Genomic DNA, 18,216 nt, shown 5'->3' with positions numbered 1-18,216 from the left:
TCTTCCCCTACACTGCTACACTCTGCTCTCTGTATCCTTCTTCTCCTACTCTGCTACACTCTGCTCTCTCTATCCTCTGTCTCCTACACTGCCACAGTCTGCTCTGTCTATCCTTCTTTCCCTACACTTTTACACTCTGCTCTCTCTATCCTTCTTCTCCTACACTTTTCCACTCTGCTCTCTCTATCCTTCTTCTCCTACACTGCTACACTCTGCTCTGTCTATACTTCTTTCCCTACAATGCTACACTCTCCTCTCTCTATCCTTCTTCCCCTACACTGCTACACTCTGCTCTCTCTATCCTTCTTCCCTTACACTGCTATACTCTGCTCTCTCTGTCCTTTTTCCCCTACACTGCTACACTCTGCTCTCTCCATCCTTCTTTTCTTCCACAGCTTCACTTCGTTCTCTCTATCCTTCTTCCCTTGCACTGGTACACTCTGCTCTCTCTATCCTCCTTCCCCTACACTGTTACACTCTTCTCTCTTTATCCTTCTTCTCATACACTGCTACACTTGGCTCTCTCTATCCTTCTTTCCTTACACTGTTTCACTCTGCTCTGTCTATCCTTCTTCTCCAACACTGCTACACTCTGCTCTCTCTGTCTTCCATCTCCTATGCTGCTCCAATGAATCTCAATGTAAGCTTGAGGAGTGACAGTCTCCTTCCAATTCAGCGCCGTACAGCTTTCCGATCTCAACACTGAGCTCAACAATTGCGGATTACAGACTCTCCATCCATCTTCCCCAACAGTAGATGCAGGTAATGACTGACCTTTTCCCAGTTACACATTCTTTCCACTCATTTTTTTTTTCCAGTCATGTGGTCTTTCAGAACTTTAATGTTGCTGAAATGTGATACGTGTTGTCGAAGCTTTTCATCTTGCACTCATCAGGACAAATGCAAGAGCACCAAATTTCAAAGGACCACAACAATTTAGGTTGGTAAGGGGCACTTGGGGAGGCGAACTGAGTGAGTAACAAGTTAGCCTCACAGGGGAGTTCTGAGCACAGGGGGAAAGAGGTGTGTTCTACGCAGGAATTATATTAAGTCAGGAACAGGAACAGCTGAGCAGAAATAGACCTGGGTGTAAACCTCACCTTTGGAACTTTTTTAAAAAAAATGAACAGTGATGTCACAGGAAAACCATTGGCTCATTGGCTGGGAAACTGCTATTAGGGAGTGTCTTTAAATAGCTGTAAATTAGAAAACTGTATTATTTTTAAAGAAATAAAACACTCAGGAGAATCAGGGGAAGCCAGGGCCAGTTGTGTAAAGTAATAGAAGTCAACCAAAGTAAAATAAAGTTAACATAAGGGAGATAAAGTTAAGACATTGTAGGGAAGCTCAGTCACGTGGAATGTGTAATACGTGGGAAGTCGTGGACACTCCTGCTGACCTAGATGACCACTTGTGCAGGAAGTGCTATCAATTCCTGAAACTTGAGCTCTGGCTTTCGGAGCCCAATCAGCTGCTGGAGTCACTCTGGTGCATCTGCGAGGCAGGGCTGTGTGGGTAGCACGTTCAAAGAGGTGGTCACGAGGCAGGTTAGGAGCATGGAGGCAGAAAGAGAATGGATGACTGTCAGGCACTCCCAAGCAGGTAGTGCAGGAGTCCTCTGGGGCCCCACTCACTAAGTCATTTTCCATTTTGGAGACTGGTGAGGGCGTTGGGTCCTCAGGGGAGTGCAATCAGAGCCAGGTTTGTGGCACCATGAGTCACTCATCTGTGCCGATGGGGAGGAAGAAGGAAGAGCAATAATGATAGGGGATTCGTTCGTTAAAGGAACAGATGGGCGTTTCTGCAGCCATAGATGTGACTCCAGGAAGGCACATTGCCACCTTGGTGCCAGGGTCAAGGATGTCAATGGGCAGCTGCAGGACATTCTTCTGGGGGAGGGTGAACAGCCAGATGTCATGGTCCATGTTGGTACCAATGACTTAGGAATGGAAATATGGTCCTGCAGACACAATTTAGGGAGCTAGATAGTAAGCAGGACCTCAAATGCCCAGATGACCCCCAGTGCCTGGTGCCAGTGAGTACAGAAATAGGAGGATAAGGTAGATGAATGCGTGGCTGGAAAGATGGTGCAGGAGGGAGGGCTTTAGATTCCTGGGACATTGAGACTGGCTCTGGCGGGGGGGGGAATAGCACCTGTACAAGCCGGACAGGTTATACCTGAACTGAGCTGGGACTGAGTTCCTTGCGGGAGATTTTGCTAGTGCTGAATTCACCAGGGGTGTGGGAACCAGGAGAGAATATTAGAAAGCAAAACCAAGGTGCACAAAATACTGGGAGAGACAGATAACACTAGAATTGAGAATAGTAAGTTAATAGGCAGAGTCGGAGTGAGGGAGAAAGTAATGAAGTCTAAATCTGTGTGTATGTGAAGGCACCGAAATAAGATTGGGGAGTTACAGACACAGATTGCCATGTGGAAATATGATGTTGTGGTGATAACAGAGACCTGGCTCAAGGAAGGGCAGGGCTCAGTGTAAAATATTCCTGGACACAAGGTGTTCAGGAAAAATAGGGCATGAAGGAAAGGAGGAGAGGTGATGGTTAAGGAGAGCATTGCAGTGCTGGAGAAAGGGGATGTCCCAGATGGTTCAAGGACAGAATCAATTTGGCTGGAGCTAAAGACCAAAAAGGGTGCAATTACATTGCTCGGTGTGGTCTATAGACCGCCAACTAGTGAGAAGGACGTAGAGGAACAAATCTGCCGGGAAATTACAGAGAGGTGCAAATATTATAGAGTAGTTATAACGGGGGACTTTAATTATCCAAACATGGACTGGGAAAGTGATATTGTAAGGAGCAGTGAGGGGCAAGCGTTCCTCAATTGTGTTCAGGAGAATTTCCTACAGCAGTATGTCCAACAGGAAAGGAGGCACTGCTAGACCTGGTTCTTGGAAATGAGGTGGGCAAAGTAGATCCAGAGTCAGTGGGACAGCGATCATTTTATTGTAAGGTTTAGGGTGATGGTAGAAAAGGGCAATGGAGAATCCAAATTAAGAATAATCAACTGGGGGAGAGCGGAATTCAATGGGGCAAGAACGGAGCTGGGCCGGATAGACTGGAACCAAAGGGGAAAACTGTAGCACAACTGTAACAATGGGCTACCTTCAAAGAAGAAATGGCTTGAGCACAGTCAAGATATATTCCCTCAAAAGGGAAAGGCAGGGCAAACAAATCCAGAGCTCCCTGGATGAAAATGGAGATAGAAATTGAGATACAGAAGAAAAAGTGTACTTATGACAGGTGTCAGGTAGAAAATACAATGGAGAACCCAAGCTCAATACAGAAGGTTCAGAGGAGAAAAAAAAAGGAAAACAAAGAGGGATTAGGAGAAAAGACCGGCAGCCAACATAAAGGGAGATCCCACAGTCTTCTATCGGCATATAAATAGTAAAAGGGCAGTAAAAGTAGTGGGACCGATTAGGGGCCAAAAAGGGGATTTACACACGGAGGCCAGGGTCACGGCTGAGGTAGTGAAATGAATACTGTCTTTACCAAGGAAGTAGATGCTCCCCAGGTCAAGGTGACAGACGAGGAAACCCTGTCACTAGAAGGGTTCAAAATTGATAAGGAGGAGATATTGGATAAACTGTTGGTACTTAAAGTCGACAAGGCACCAGGACCGGATGAGATGCATCCAACGATATTAAAGGAAGTGAGAGTGGAAATTGCAGGGACACCAGCTGTAATCTTTCAGTCTTCCCTAGACTTGGGTGTGGTGCCAGAGGACCGGAGAATCGCAAACACGTTCACAAAAGGTTGTAAGGATAAGCCCAGCAATTACAAACCAGTCAGTTTAACTTCAGTGTTGGGGAAGCTTCTAGAAGCAATTATTTGAGATAGAATTAAAAGTCACATGGAAAAATATGGGATGATTAGGAAGAGACAGCATGCATTTCTTAAGGGAAAATCATGTTTAACTAACTTGCAGGAGTTTTTTGAAGAGGTAAGAGAGAAGGTTGATGAGGGTAATGCTGTTGATGGGTATTAAAAGAAGTAGCTACAGAGGTAGTGGAGGCACTGGTGGTAATTTTCTAAAGATCCTTAGATTCTGGAAAAGTCCCAGGGGATTGGAGAATGGCCAATCTAACACCCTTATTCAAAAAGGGAGGGAGACAAAAAAACAGGTAACTATAGGCCAGTCAGCTTAACGTCTGTCATTGGGAAAATATTGGAGTCTATTATAAAGGATGTAATAGCAGTGAATTTCAAAATGCATAATATAATCAAGCAGAGTCAGTATGGCTTCATGAAGGGGAAATCACGCCTGACAAATTTATTAGAATTCTTTGAGGTGGTAACAAGCAGGATAGATAAAAGGGAACCAGTAGATGTACTATATTTGGATTTCCAAAAGGCGTTCGATAAGGTACCACACATAAGGCTACTTAATAAGATAACAGCTCTTGCTGTTGTGGGGTAGTATATTAGCATGGATAGAGGATTGGCTAACTAGTAGAAGACAGGGAGTTGGGATAAGGGGGGCATTTTCAGAATGACAACCTGCAACTAGTGGAGTGCTACAGGGATCAGTGCCTGGGCCACAATTATTTACAATATATATTAATGGCTTAGTTGAGGAAAGTGAATGTGCTATTGACAAGTTTGCAGATGAGACAAAAATAGATGGGAAGGCAAGTGGTGAGCATGACAGAAGGAGTCTACAGACAGATACAGACAGGTTAAGTGAGTGGGCAAAAACTTGGCAGATGGAATATATTGTGGGAAAATGTGAGGTTATACACTTTGGGCTGGAAGAATAGAGGAGCTGAATATTATTTAAATGGAGAAAGACTGCAGAAAGCTGCAGCACAGAGGGACTTGGGGGTCCTCGTGCATGAATCCCAAACAGTTAGCATACAAGTTCAGTAGGTAATAGGGAAGGCAAATGGAATGTTGGCCTTTATTTCAAAGGGAATGGAGTATAAAAATAGGGAAGTGTTGCTAAAACTATACAAGGCACTAGTTAGACCACACCTAGAATACTGTGAACAGTTTTGGTCCCCTTATCTAAGGAAAGATATACTGGCATTGGAGGCAGTCCAGTGAATCACAGAATCACACAGTGCAGAAGAGGCCCTTCGAGTCTGCACCGACATGTAAGAAACACCTGACCTACCTACCTAATCCCATTTACCAGCACTTGGCCCATAGCCTTGAATGTTATGACGGTGCCAAGTGCTCATCCAGGTACTTCTTAAAAGATGTGAGGCAACCCGCCTCCACCACCCTCCCAGGCAGCGCATTCCAGACCGTCACCACCCTCTGGGTAAAAAAGTTTTTCCTCACATCCCCCCTAAACCTCCTGCCCCTCACATTGAACTTATGTCCCCTTGTGACTGACCCTTCAACTAAGGGGAACAGCTGCTCCCTATCCACCCTGTCCATGCCCCTCATAATCTTGTACACCTCGATCAGGTCGCCCCTCAGTCTTCTCTGCTCCAACAAAAACAACCCGAGTCTATCCAACCTCTCTTCGTATCTTAAATGTTTCATCCCAGGCAACATCCTGGTGAATCTCCTCTGCACCCCGTCCAGTGCAATCACATCCTTCCTATAACGTTGCAACCAGAACTGCACACAGTATTCCAGCTGTGGCCTCAACAAGGTTCTATACAACTCCAACATGATCTCCCTACTTTTATAATCTATGCCTTGATTGATAAAGGCAAGTGTCCCACATGCCTTTTTCACCACCCCACTAACATGCCCCTCCATCATCAGAGATCTATGGACACACACACCAAGGTCCCTTTGTTCCTCAGAACTTCCTAGTGTCATGCCGTTCATTGAATACTTCCTTGTCAAATTACTCCTTCCAAAGTGTATCACCTCACACTTTTCAGGGTTAAATTCCATCTGCCACTTATCTGCCCATTTGACCATCCCGTCTATATCTTCCTGTAGCCCAAGACACTCAACTTCACTGTTAACCAGCTGGCCAATCTTTGTGTCATCCACAAACTTACTAATCCTACCCCCCACATAGTCATCCATGTTGTTTATATAAATGACAATAATAGGGGACCCAGCACAGATCCCTGTGGTACACCACTGGATACTGGCTTCCAGTCATTAAAGCAAAGGTTCACTAGGTTGATCTCAGGTATGAAGGGATTTTCTTATGAGGAGAGGTTGAGTTGGTTGGGCCTGTGCTCATTGGAGTTTAGAAGAATGAGAGACGACCTTATTGAAACATATAAGATTCTTAGGGGGCTTGACAGGGTAGATGCTGAGAGGTTGTTTCCCCTTGTGGGAGAGTCTAGGACCAGAGGGCATAATCTCAGATTAAGGGGTCGCCCATTTAAAAGAGAGATGAGGAGGAATTTCTTCTCTCAGAGGGTAGTGAATCTGTGGAATTCTTTACCACAGAGGGCTGTAGAGGCTGGGTCGTTGAGTATATTCAAGGCTGAGATAGACAGATTTTTAATCAGTAAGGGAATCAAGGGTTATGGGGAAAAGGCAGGAAAGTAGAGTTGAGGATTAGCAGATCAGGTATAATTTCATTGAATGGTAGAGCAGATTTGATGGGCTGAATGGCCTACTTCTGCTCCTACATCTTATGGTCTTACGGTCCTATGGTGTACATGGACTTCCACAAGGCATTCGATACAGTGATGCACAAAAGACTTGTGAGGAAAGTTATAGGCCATGGAATAATAGGGACAGTAGTAACGTGGATGCAAAATTGGCTGAATGACAGGAAACAGAGAGCAATGGATAATGGATGTTTTTCGGGCTGGAGGAAGGCTTGTTCCCCTGTACTGGGACCCTTGCTTTTCCTGATAGATATTAATGATCTAGATCTTGGTGTGCAGGGGACAATTTCAAAGTTTGCAGATGGTTCAAAACTTGGAAGCATTGTAAACTGTGAAAAGAACAGTGTAGAAATTCAAAAGGACATCGACAAGTTGGTGGAGTGGGCAGATAGGTGGCAGATGAAGTTCAATACAGAGAAGTGTGAGGTGATACAGTTTGGTAGGAAGAACATTGAGAGGCAATGTAAAATAAGGGGTACAATTCTAAAAGGTGTGCAGGAGTAGAGGGATCTGGGTGTGTATGTGCATACGTCATTAAAGATGGCAGGCAGGTGGAGAGAGCAGTTAATAAAGCATACAGTGTCCTGTTTTTATTAGGGTATAGAGTACAAGAGAAGGGGGTTATGCTGAACTTGTATAGAATGCTAGTTAGACCTCAGCTGGAGTATTGTGTACAGTTCTGTGCACCGTGTTATAGGAAGGATGTGAACACATTGGAGAGAGTGCAGAAGAGGTTTACAAAAATGGTTCCAGGGATGAGAAACTTCAGCTATGAGGATAGATTGGAGATGTTGGGACTCTTCTCCTTGGAGAGGAGAAGGCTAAGAAGAGATTTGATGGAGGTGTTCAAAATCATGAGGGGGCTGGACAGAGTAGATAGTGAGAAACTGTTCCTGCTCGTAAAAGGATCAAGAACGAGAAGCCACAGGTTTGAAGTGATTTGCAGAAGAAGCAAATGTAATGTGAGAAAAAACTTTTACACACGACGAGTAGTTCGGGTCTGGAATGCACTGCCTGGAAGTGTGGTGGAGGCAGGTTCAATCGAGCCATTCAAGAGGGCATTGGACGATTATTTGAATAGAAACAAGGTGCAGGGGTGCGGGGGGAAAGATAGGGCCACGGCACTAGGTCACAATGCTCATTTGGAGAGCCAGTGCAGACACGATGGGTTGAATGGCCTCCTTCTGCACTGTTACAATTCAGTGATTCTGTGACTTTATTTATACTACAGGAAAAGAAAGGAGCTGATTGGTTGGAAAGTCGACTCAGACTGAGGATCTCATGGAAATAGCAACAGGGACTGAAAGGTCGATACTTCACCCTTTTCCTCGAGATTCCATGTTTGGTTCTTTACTTGTTCTATGATCATCTGCTTTTGCCTTGCACCATCGTCCCCATTGTCACTTTCCCTGCCTCGGTACTTGCTTAAAACCTGTCACTTCTCTAGCATTTTGCACCTTCAATGAATGATCACAGACCTGAAAGGTTAACTCTGTTTCTCTCTCCATTGGCTGGGTGTTCCCAGGATAAGTTGCTTTTATGACACTTTTGCTGAGACACTTGTGACACCTCCGATTGCAGCAAATGGAGCAAGGAATAATCCTGTTGCTGTGACCACCACAGCTCCCAACAACAGCACCCCCCCCACCGCCGTCTCTCCTCCCCATCCCCCTCCACCCCCACTCCCACCCACTGGGCATATCTGATTTCCCTGAGGCTTCTCTCCCACAAGAGGTGCTGGGTAACAACTTGTTCAGCCAAGAGTGGAGCAAGAATCACAGTCCAATCACTGGCCTGGCCTTGTCTCAAGTCCAATGGCAGCTAACAAAGTCAGTGGGTTCACCAGGCAGCAGCGGTGGTGGTGGTGGTGAGGGAGGAGGAGCCGGTTTGGAGTTGGGTGGGGGGGGGGGGGCGCGGAGGGGGAAGGGAGGGTGTGTTTTGGTGGTCTGGGGAGTTGGGAGAGCCGCAGTGGAGATTGTAAAGGAATCTGGAACCAATTGGTTGAAGTGTCTTGTCTTCAGTTCCTGCCATAGCCTCAAACCCCCTCCCCATCTCTGTAACCCCCCCCCTCTGGCCCCACAACCCTCCGAAATCTCTACACTCCTCAATTCCGGCCTCTTCAGCTTCCCCGATTTTAATCGTTCCACTATCGGCGGCTGTGCCTTCGGCTACCTGGTCAATAAGCCCTGGAATTCTCAACCTCTCCCTCCTCCTTTGAAGATCACAGGTTTTTGGTCACTTGTCCAAATATCTCCTTAAAGGGCTCAGTGCCCGATGACTATACCTCTGTGAAGCACCTTCTGAAGATTTTTCGCAATAGTACCATCACCTGATGCACAAGTCCTGACACCAAGTCCTGTTGTCAGCCCCTGTGTCCACTGACCCTACATTGGCTCCCGGTCCGGCAAATGTAAAGTTCTCATCCTCGTGTTCAAATCCCGCTAGATCCTTGCCCCTTTTCTACTGATGCGACCCCCTCCAGCCCTCCAAATCTACAGCATCCCAGACTTTAGTCGCTCTGCCATTGGAGGCCTAGCTGTCAGCCGCCGGGGCCCCAAGCCCTGGAATTCGCTCCCTAAACATCTTCCCCAGGACCACCCCTCCCCACCTCCCCACACACCCCCCCCCCCCCCGCAATTTCTCTCTCCTCCTTCAGCACAGCCCTACCCCTTTTGACCAAACTTCTAATCATTGATCTAAATCCTCTCCTTCCTTGGCTCAATGTTGCATTTTATCTGTGGTGAAGCACCTCGTGCCTTGATATTTATTGGATATCCGTAGAGGTCACAATGCAAGTTGTTGATGTGGTTGTTATTGAATGGGCTGCTGTTGACTTTGTCTCCGCCCCCAGCCCTCTTACCGCTATCTTTGTTGTGGTCTTCCATCCTTTGGTTTGATCGTTGAGATCACAGGCAGTCATCAGCAGGCACAACAGCTGGGTGTGGTGGGTGGCGCTATCATTGTCGTAAGCTATCGTGAGACAAAGGAGGTTAGTAACCCAGCAGGAAAGCATTCGAGTTTGGGATTGGTTGGCGGGGGGCTGGGGGAGGGGTGGGTGTGTGGTGGTTGGGTGCAGGAGACACTGGGGAGCTCAAGGGGTGGAAGTTTCCCCTGAGTCCACCAGGTGCAAGAGAAAAAGGAAACAAGAAAGCGAGACTTGCATTTATATAGCACCCCTTTCACATCCTCAGGAGGCTCCAATGTATTCCACAGCCAGTGAAATACTTTTTTGAAGTGTGGTCACTGTGTTGTAATGCAGGAAATGTCCATTTGAGCACAGCAAGCTCCCACCAACAGCAATGAGTAATGACCTGATTACATGTTTTTGGTGATGTTGGTTGAGAGATTAGTGTTGGCCCCAGGACACCAGGGATAAGTCCCCTGCTTTTTATAGAATCATACAATTCTCCAGCACAGAAGGAGGATGTTCTGCCCATCGAGCCTGTGCCAGCTCTTTGAAAGAGCTATCCAATTAGCCTGAGTTCAAGTTCAACAAATACTGTCCCATGTCCAATGAAAAAATAAATGTTAAAAATTATTATTTTAAAGGTGCCATATAAATACAATTATTATTCTTCAAGCTTCAAGAAAAAATGTTTTCTCTTTAACCACAATACAATTTTTACACATGAGGTAGATCAGAATTATGATAGACTAACAGACTGAACCAACCCTGTCAAAGCTTACCCTTCCATCAACCAAATAGCCCTCCTCATCCTCTTCCCATCTTCCTCCAACTCATCCCTCCTCATCCTCTTTCCATCTCTTTCCAACTCATCCCTCCTCATCCTCTTCCCATCTTCCTCCAACTCATCCCTCCTCATCCTCTTCCCATCTCTCTCCAACTCATCCCTCCTCATCCTCTTCCCATCTCTCTCCAACTCATCCCTCCTCATCTTCTTCCTATCTCCCTCCAACTCATCCCTCCTCATCTTCTTCCTATCTCCCTCCAACTCATCCCTCCTCATCCTCTTCCCATTTCCCTCCAGCTCATCCCTCCTCATCTTCTTCCTATCTCCCTCCAACTCATCCCTCTTCATCCTCTTCCCATTTCCCTCCAACTCATCCCTCCTCATCCTCTTCCTATTTCCCTCCAACTCATCCCTCCTCATCTTCTTCCTATCTCCCTCCAACTCATCCCTCTTCATCCTCTTTCCATTTCCCTCCAACTCATCCCTCTTCATCCTCTTCCCATCTCTCTCCAACTCCTTTTCTTTCATACATCAATCCCACCTGATCCTAGGATTTGACTGTGAATCATTCCCTTTTTCTCGCTGTGTGTGCTGTACAGGAGCTGACACTCATAGACACACGCACACAGGTTCATAAATAGGAGCAGGATTAGGCCATTCAGCCCATCAAACCTGCTTCACCATTCAGTACGATCATGGCTGATCTGACTGAGGTTTCAGCTCCACTCTCCTGCCTGTCCACCTCCACTCCCTTGTCGATCAAAAATCTGTCTAACTCAGCTTTGAATATATCCAGTGACCCAGCCTCCACTGCTCTCTGGAGGAAGCAATTCCAAACACTAATGCCCCTCAGAGAGAACAAGTTCCTCCTCATCTCCGTCTTAAATGAGAGGCCTCCTATTCTGAAACTGTGCCCCCTAGTTCTGGATTCCCCTACAAGGGGAAATGTCCTCTCAGCATCCACCCTGTCGAGACCCCTCAGGATCTTATATCTTCCAATAAGGTCACCTCTCGTTCTTCTAAACTTCAATAGGTGTAGGCCCGACCTGCTCAACCTCTCCTCATGAGACAAACCCTTAATCCTAGGAATCAGCTTAGCGAACCTCCTCTGAACTAGATGGTAGTGAAGAGCTGATGATACATGAGTAACCCTTCTACATTTGGGCATAACGTGAACAGTTGAAGCCCTGTCGCTCTGTACCTTCATTTATCGGAACAAGTGCTGGTACCTTTAACCATTTCCTGGAGCTGTGGGAAGATGCGTAGGTGATGAGCCATGTCAGTTGCTAGAATAATGTCCCGTATCATGTCCAGCATTCTCTGGTAATCCTGTGCACGAAGCAATGAATAAGATGTGAATTCCCCACTGGGCATCGGGATACAGGGAGCACTGGGATAAAAGGAGCACTGGGATAAAGGGAGCACTGGGATAAAGGGAGCACTGGGATACAGGGAGCACTGGGATTAGAGGCAAATTGGAATGGGGGAACAGTGGGATACCGGGATGCTAGAATATAGGGAATGTTGGAATTTGGGGAACATGGGAAACACTGGGATATGGGGATACTAGGATAAGGGGAACACTGCAATTTAGGACATTCTAGGATTCAGGCACATTGGAATACTGGAGGGGGAACTCATGGAAAACCAGCACAAAGTAAAATCGACGTGAATGCAAAGTCCCAAAAGTCCCTTCCCATCGATGGCCTACAGAGTCATAGAGTGCCCCCATTCCCTCACCCCCACTCCCTCAGCTGACTCCATAGCTCACCCTTCCCCCAACTTCCCCATCCCCACCCTCTCCAGCTGACCCCGAACCTCCAAGGTCACACACTCACCTTTCGGGAGAAATTCTCAAAGATGTTGCACCCTTCAGAGTTCAAGATGGCAATGGCTTGCGCAAAATGGTGCCTCTGACAGAGAGAAGGAGACAATTAGGACCCACCAAGGAGTTTGGCTTCATCCTTGCATTCAGAGCCACACAGGGCCTCAGGCCTTCCCCCAAAATCTGTGTAACCAGCTCACCACCACCCCCCCACCCATAGACCCACAAATCCTGACCCCACACTGACCCACCCACGATCACCATACCCCTCATCACAGACTTTATTCACTCTGGCCTATTGTCCATCCTCCACTCCCATGCCTTTACCTGCATAATACCCCAACACCCTTTGTCAGTTGTAACACAGTGAGCAGCACTCTTGTCTCTAAATCAGAAAGGTCATGGGTTCAAGTCCCGCTCCAGGGACTTGAGGGCAAAATTCAAAGGTGAAACCCTGAGGGAGTGCTGAGCTGTCGAACGAACCATCATTTTGGCTAGGCATTAAACTGAGGCCCCCATCTACCCTCTCAGGCTGGTATAAATGATCCCAAGGCCACTATCCCATAGAAGAACAGGAGAGTTCTCCCGGGTGTTCGAGCCAAGACTTACCCCTTAATCAACATCATGGAGCCAGATGATCTGGCCATTTTCTCATTGCTGTTTGCGAGAGCTTGCTGTGCATAAATTGGCTGCTGAATTTCCTACATTACAACAGTGACTACACTTTAAAAGTCCCTCATTAGCTGTAAAGCGCTTTGGGAAATCCTAAGTTTGTGAAAGGCGTTATAGAAATGCAAATGTTTCTGCTGAGAAGATGAATCCACCCCCCCCTCCACCGCCCCACCCAGCTGTGGGGTCTGGATCACGGGGTCACAAATCTCAGAATGAAGGATCCTCATCACAAACTCCATTTCCCGGCCATCAATCCCACCCTTCTCCCTGGCAACTGTGTGAGATGAAGCCAGTCTATACACAGCCCCGGTGTTGTGCTTGATGCTGAGGTGAGATTCCAACCACATCTTCAAGCCTTTGGTGAGACCCCTTACTTCCACCTCCGTAACATCGCCCGGCTTCGCCCACCTCAGCTCATCCGCCGCTGAAACCCTCATCCAGGCCTTTGCTACCTCGAGACTCGACCATTCTAACACTCCCCTGGCTGCTCTCCCACATTCCAGACCCCATTCCACAAATATCATCTAGAATGAATAGACTACAAGACAGCTCAATCCCCTAACTTATAAAACTCATAAATAGTGCGTAAATGATCGAGAATTTAATTAAGTCAACCTGACAACATATGATCGATGGACTTTAATACAAAATGCAGAGCACACTAGACCTTTCATTTTTATTCTCTTAATTAATTAAGGAGACCTGCATTTTGGAACTTATCGTAATTATTTGTTTCATGGAATGTTCGCCATTGTGCAGTCCTTTCATTTTATTTCCATTTAACTTTGTTATGAATTGTGATTACTTGTTTTATTTGTATCATTATCACAGTATAGCACCTGCTGTTGTGAGTATTAAATCCATTATCTGTCTGTCTGTCTGTCTGTCTATCTATCTGCACTCATCAGGACAATCACGAGAATGTCAAATTTCAAATGATCAGAACAATTTATACCACAAGAGAAAAGGATGCTGATTGGCTGGCAAAGTCGGCTCTGATTGGCCGAGGTGTTGCCATGGAGAAAGTAATGGGAAACTATAGGCTTCCCAAGCTCCCGGGTTATTCAAAAAAGGTGTAAGGCTTGACCATGTTCCATTTGTTTTCAGAGAATGAGTCCCCGCGTATGAATGTGAGTCACTTGTAGCGAGTGTAAATAAGCCACTTTACGAGCTCAACTGATTATCTTAAATTGGTTTTTAGTGCAGCGATTAGCGAGAACTCAACCAGCCTGACCTTGCAAAGCCTAAAACAAAATGTCTACTGTTAGGTGTGAATCCACAATTGGGCAGCACTTGCTGTACAATCCCAAGTGCGCTCATAGCTACACTAACAGCCGATTTAAGACAATCTGTTGAATTCAAACCAATTAACACCCCAGCCACCACCATCCACATAAAATTCAGCCCGTTAACTCTGTTTCTCTCTCCACAGATACTGCCTGACCTGCTAAGCATTTCTGGCATTTTCTGTTTTTATTTACGATTTCCAGCATTCACAGGACTTGGACTTTCTATTAAGGATTTCCCTATGTCAACCTTAACGCTGCTCCTTCGCTCTTGTTCCTATCCTGCTCTCAGCCTCATCCACCCATTTTTTCCCAAAAAATCAGCAGAAAGTCTCAACTGGAAAGAGCCCCCTCGATACCCCCGAAAGGACCGGTAATCCCAACAGGGAGGGAGCCAGTTGGGTGCCCCAGTTGGCACTGATATTTTAATCAGCCAGCTTTAACCGGAACCAGCTTGGGCTTAGCTGGTCACTGGTTTCACGTGAGTGAGCCGGTTGCCGAATGTGCAAGTCTGAAGTGGGACCAGTTGGCCTGTTAGCTGGTTCAACTGGATTCAACTGGCATGCAGGTTCTTTGAATAGGGATGGTCTCGCTCATCACGACTGAGCACAGAAAGACAAAAGGGAATGGCGTACCTCCATGACCGATCCTTCGGAGCTGTACAATGCTGCCAACACCGACTTCTGCAGGTACAAGAGAAAATTCACGTCATTAAAGAGGGCCAGTCTTTTATATCGAGACAGGATTATAGAGAGCGGGACAATCAGCCCTGCTTGTGTCAAATTCTGCTTGTTAATATTTCCGTGAAGCACCCTGGGATGTTTTACCGTGTTAATGACAGAAAGACTTGCATTCATACAGCGCCTTGCACGACCACCAGATGTCTCAAAGCGCTTCACTGCCAATGAAGTGCTTTTTGAAGTGCTGCTCACTGTCGCAATGTAGGAAATGCAGCAGCCAAGCTGCGCACAGCAAGATCCCATCAACAGCAATGTGGAAACAACCCGGATAATCCAGCTTACACTTCTGTGATGTTGACTGAGGGATAAATATTGGCCCAGGACACCAGGAAGAGAACTCTCCTGCTCTCCTTCGAAACAGTGACCATGGGATCTTTTACATCCACCTGAGCAGGTAGATCAGGCCTCAGTCTAATGCCTTGCCCCAGGAGGTAGCAGCTCTGACAGTGCAGCACCCCCTCAGTACTGCAGAAGTAGCACCTCTGACAGTGTGGCACCCCCTCAGTACTGCAGAAGTAGCACCTCTGACAGTGTGGCACCCCCTCAGTACTGCAGAAGTAGCAGCTCTGACAGTGCAGCACCACCTCAGTACTGCAGAAGTAGCACCTCTGACAGTGTGGCACCCCCTCAGTACTGTGCTCAATTCCTGGAAGTTGTGAGGGGCGATGGAAGGACGTTCACCCGTCTCTTCCACGTTGCTGGTAGCACCGACTCTGCCGCCCCTTTGGCAGTGATGAGGTGCCATTGCTCGTGCTGAGATAACTGGAACCAGCCTCGGTTATGTACTCAGAGGCCAGAATATTTAGCCTGTCGGATTGGCGTGTGCCCGATCTGAACGAGAGTAACATGACAAGCGGTGACATCGGGCTAGCGGTCCCAATGTATTTGCACACTTGTGTGATATTTCGGGTGGTGGGCAAATGCCGGAGTTGGCAGCGAGCCCACCAACAATTAAAAGGCCTGTTAAGGCCATTAGCGATGTCACTGAGTTTAATTTTTTGCTGCCTGTCGAACCTTACGGCTGCCGGGCAGGTGAAAAAGCCCAAGCGGCCTTTGGCTTTTTGGCGAAACCTCATCCACGGGCGGGTTGAGGTTTTTTTTCCATCTGTCACTAACAATTTCTCATGTCTAACATGTCCCTGATCACGTGACAGAGTCACATGAGGTGACTTGTGTTTTTAACACCTTAAAATTCTTCATTTTTCATTTTACAAACTCTTCGTCTGTGCCTCAGGGAACTTTTCCTGAGCATATCTGCATGCATGTGTGAACTGACACCCCGCCCCCGCCCCCCCCCCCACCCACACACACGCAGGCAGCGCATGTTTCACGTGGGACAGGCCTTAATTGGCTCACCAGCATGAAATCACAGTCCGGCCCCAATCACAGTCACACAGTGCAGAAGAGGCCCTTCGGCCCATCGAGACTGCACCGACACATGAGAAACACCTGACCTACCTACCTAATCCCATTTACCAGCACTTGGCCCATAGCCTTGAATGTTATGACGTGCCAAGTGCTCACCCAGGTACTTTTTAAAGGATGTGAGGCAACCCGCCTCCACCACCCTCCCAGGCAGCGCATTCCAGACCCTCACCACCCTCTGGGTAAAAAAGTTTTTCCTCACATCCCCCTAAACCTCCTGCCCCTCACCTTGAACTTATGTCCCCTCGTGACTGACCCTCCAACTCAGGGGAACAGCTGCTCCCTATCCACCCTGTCCATGCCCCTCAGAATCTTGTACACCTCGATCAGGTCACCCCTCAGTCTTCTCTGCTCCAACGAAAACAACCCAAGTCTATCCAACCTCTCTTTATAACTTAAATGTTTCATCCCAGGCAACATCCTGGTGAATCTCCTCTGCACCCCCTCCAATGCAATCACATCCTTCCTATAATGTGGCGACCAGAACTGCACACAGTACTCCAGCTGTGGCCTCACCAAGGTTCTATACAACTCCAACATGACCTCCCTACTTTTGTAATCTATGCCTCGATTGATAAAGGCAAGTGTCCCATATGCCTTTCTCACCACCCCACTAACATGCCCCTCTGCGTTCCGGCCACTCCCGCTCGCCCCCACCGAACCCGCCCAACGAGGTAAAAGTTCTGGCCAAAGTTCTGGAGTGGGATTAAAACCTCCGACCTCCTGGCTCAAGAATATAGAGTGCCAAGGGCTGACCCTACCCTGTTACATGTCACCCAACCTCCTGAGCATCTGTGCTTTCCACCACAATCATTTTGGAATGTTTTGTCCATTAAAGCTGCTACGTAAATGCAACTGTTTACAATGTATATAAATGACTTGGGTTGAATGGATGGATGGGACGGTTGTCAAATTTGCTGATGACACAAAGGATAGGCTGGAGAGTAAGTTGTGAAGAGGCTACAAAAATATATAGATAGATTAAGCAAGTGGGCAAAGATATGGCAGATGGAGTAGAATGTGGGCAAATGTGAAATTCTCCATTTTGACAGGAAGAATAAAAAAGAAGCTTATTATCTAAATGGTGAGAGATTGCAGAGCTCTGAGATTCCGAGGGATCTGGGTGTCCTAGTGCATGAATCACACTAAAGCCTATTCTGCAGGTACAACAAGTAATTAGGAAAGCTAATAGAATGTTATTGTTTATTGCAAGAGGAATTGAGTACAAAAGTAGGGAGGTTATGCTTCAGTTATATAGAGCACTGATGAGACCACATCTGGAGTACTGTGTACAATATTGTTCTCCTTATTTAAGGAAGGATGTAAATGGGTTAGAAGCAGTTCAGAGAAGGTTTAAAAGACTAATACCATGTATGGGCGGGTTGTCTCTTGAGGAAAGGCTGGACAGGTTAGGCTTGTATCTGCTGGAGTTTCGAGGATTTAGGGGAGTCTTGATTGAAACATATAAGATCCTGAGGGGACTTGCCAGGGGGGATGTGGGGAGGATGTTTCCTCTTGTGGGAGAATCTGGAACTAGGGGTCACTGTTTAAAAATAAGAGGTCACTCATTTAAAACAGAAATGAGGAGAAATTTTTTCTCAGAGGGTTGTGAGTCTTTGGAACTCTCTTCTTGAAAAGGTGGAGGAAGCAGATATTTTTAAGGCAGAGATGGATAGATTCTTGGTAAACAAGTGGGTGGTAGATTCTCGGGGGTGGGTGGGATACAGATTTCAGGTTACTACCAGATCAGCCATGATCTTATTAAATGGTGGAGCAGGCTCGAGGGGCTGAATGGCCTCCTCCCGCTCCTTGTTTGTAAGTTGCAATGGATTGAGGGACTGAGACAAATGTCAATGGGGAGTCTTATTGGCAATGAGTGAGATGCAAGTCTGTGGGGGAGGGGTGATGGGGCATCCTGGTGGAGATGGAAATTCTTGTAGATGATTGGTAGAGATATTGAAACAATTGTGGCCTGAGAAAATTCCAGGGTGCCCTCCGTAATCCAGTGTGAGGGTGAGG

General features: G+C 46.9%; 1 protein-coding gene across 3 annotated transcripts in view; it reads right to left on the bottom strand.

Moving 5' to 3' along the window:
- The window catches only part of LOC121284491 (cGMP-dependent 3',5'-cyclic phosphodiesterase), a 401,388-nt gene that overhangs the window by 28,178 nt on the left and 354,994 nt on the right, over window positions 1-18,216 (bottom strand). For 2 of the 3 annotated variants that reach the window (XM_041200018.1, XM_041200019.1), the window contains exons 24-27: window positions 14,668-14,715; window positions 12,088-12,162; window positions 11,479-11,578; window positions 9,418-9,527 (exon numbers count right to left, since the gene is read on the bottom strand). In XM_041200018.1, coding sequence (XP_041055952.1) covers window positions 9,418-9,527; window positions 11,479-11,578; window positions 12,088-12,162; window positions 14,668-14,715 — 333 coding nt within the window. The remainder of the gene's footprint in view (window positions 1-9,417; window positions 9,528-11,478; window positions 11,579-12,087; window positions 12,163-14,667; window positions 14,716-18,216) is intronic. The other variant, XM_041200020.1, reaches the window with a different exon arrangement.

Source organism: Carcharodon carcharias, chromosome 11, assembly GCF_017639515.1.
Source record: "Carcharodon carcharias isolate sCarCar2 chromosome 11, sCarCar2.pri, whole genome shotgun sequence".
NCBI lineage: Eukaryota > Metazoa > Chordata > Chondrichthyes > Lamniformes > Lamnidae > Carcharodon > Carcharodon carcharias.
This window is presented reverse-complemented; position numbering and strand designations above follow the sequence as displayed.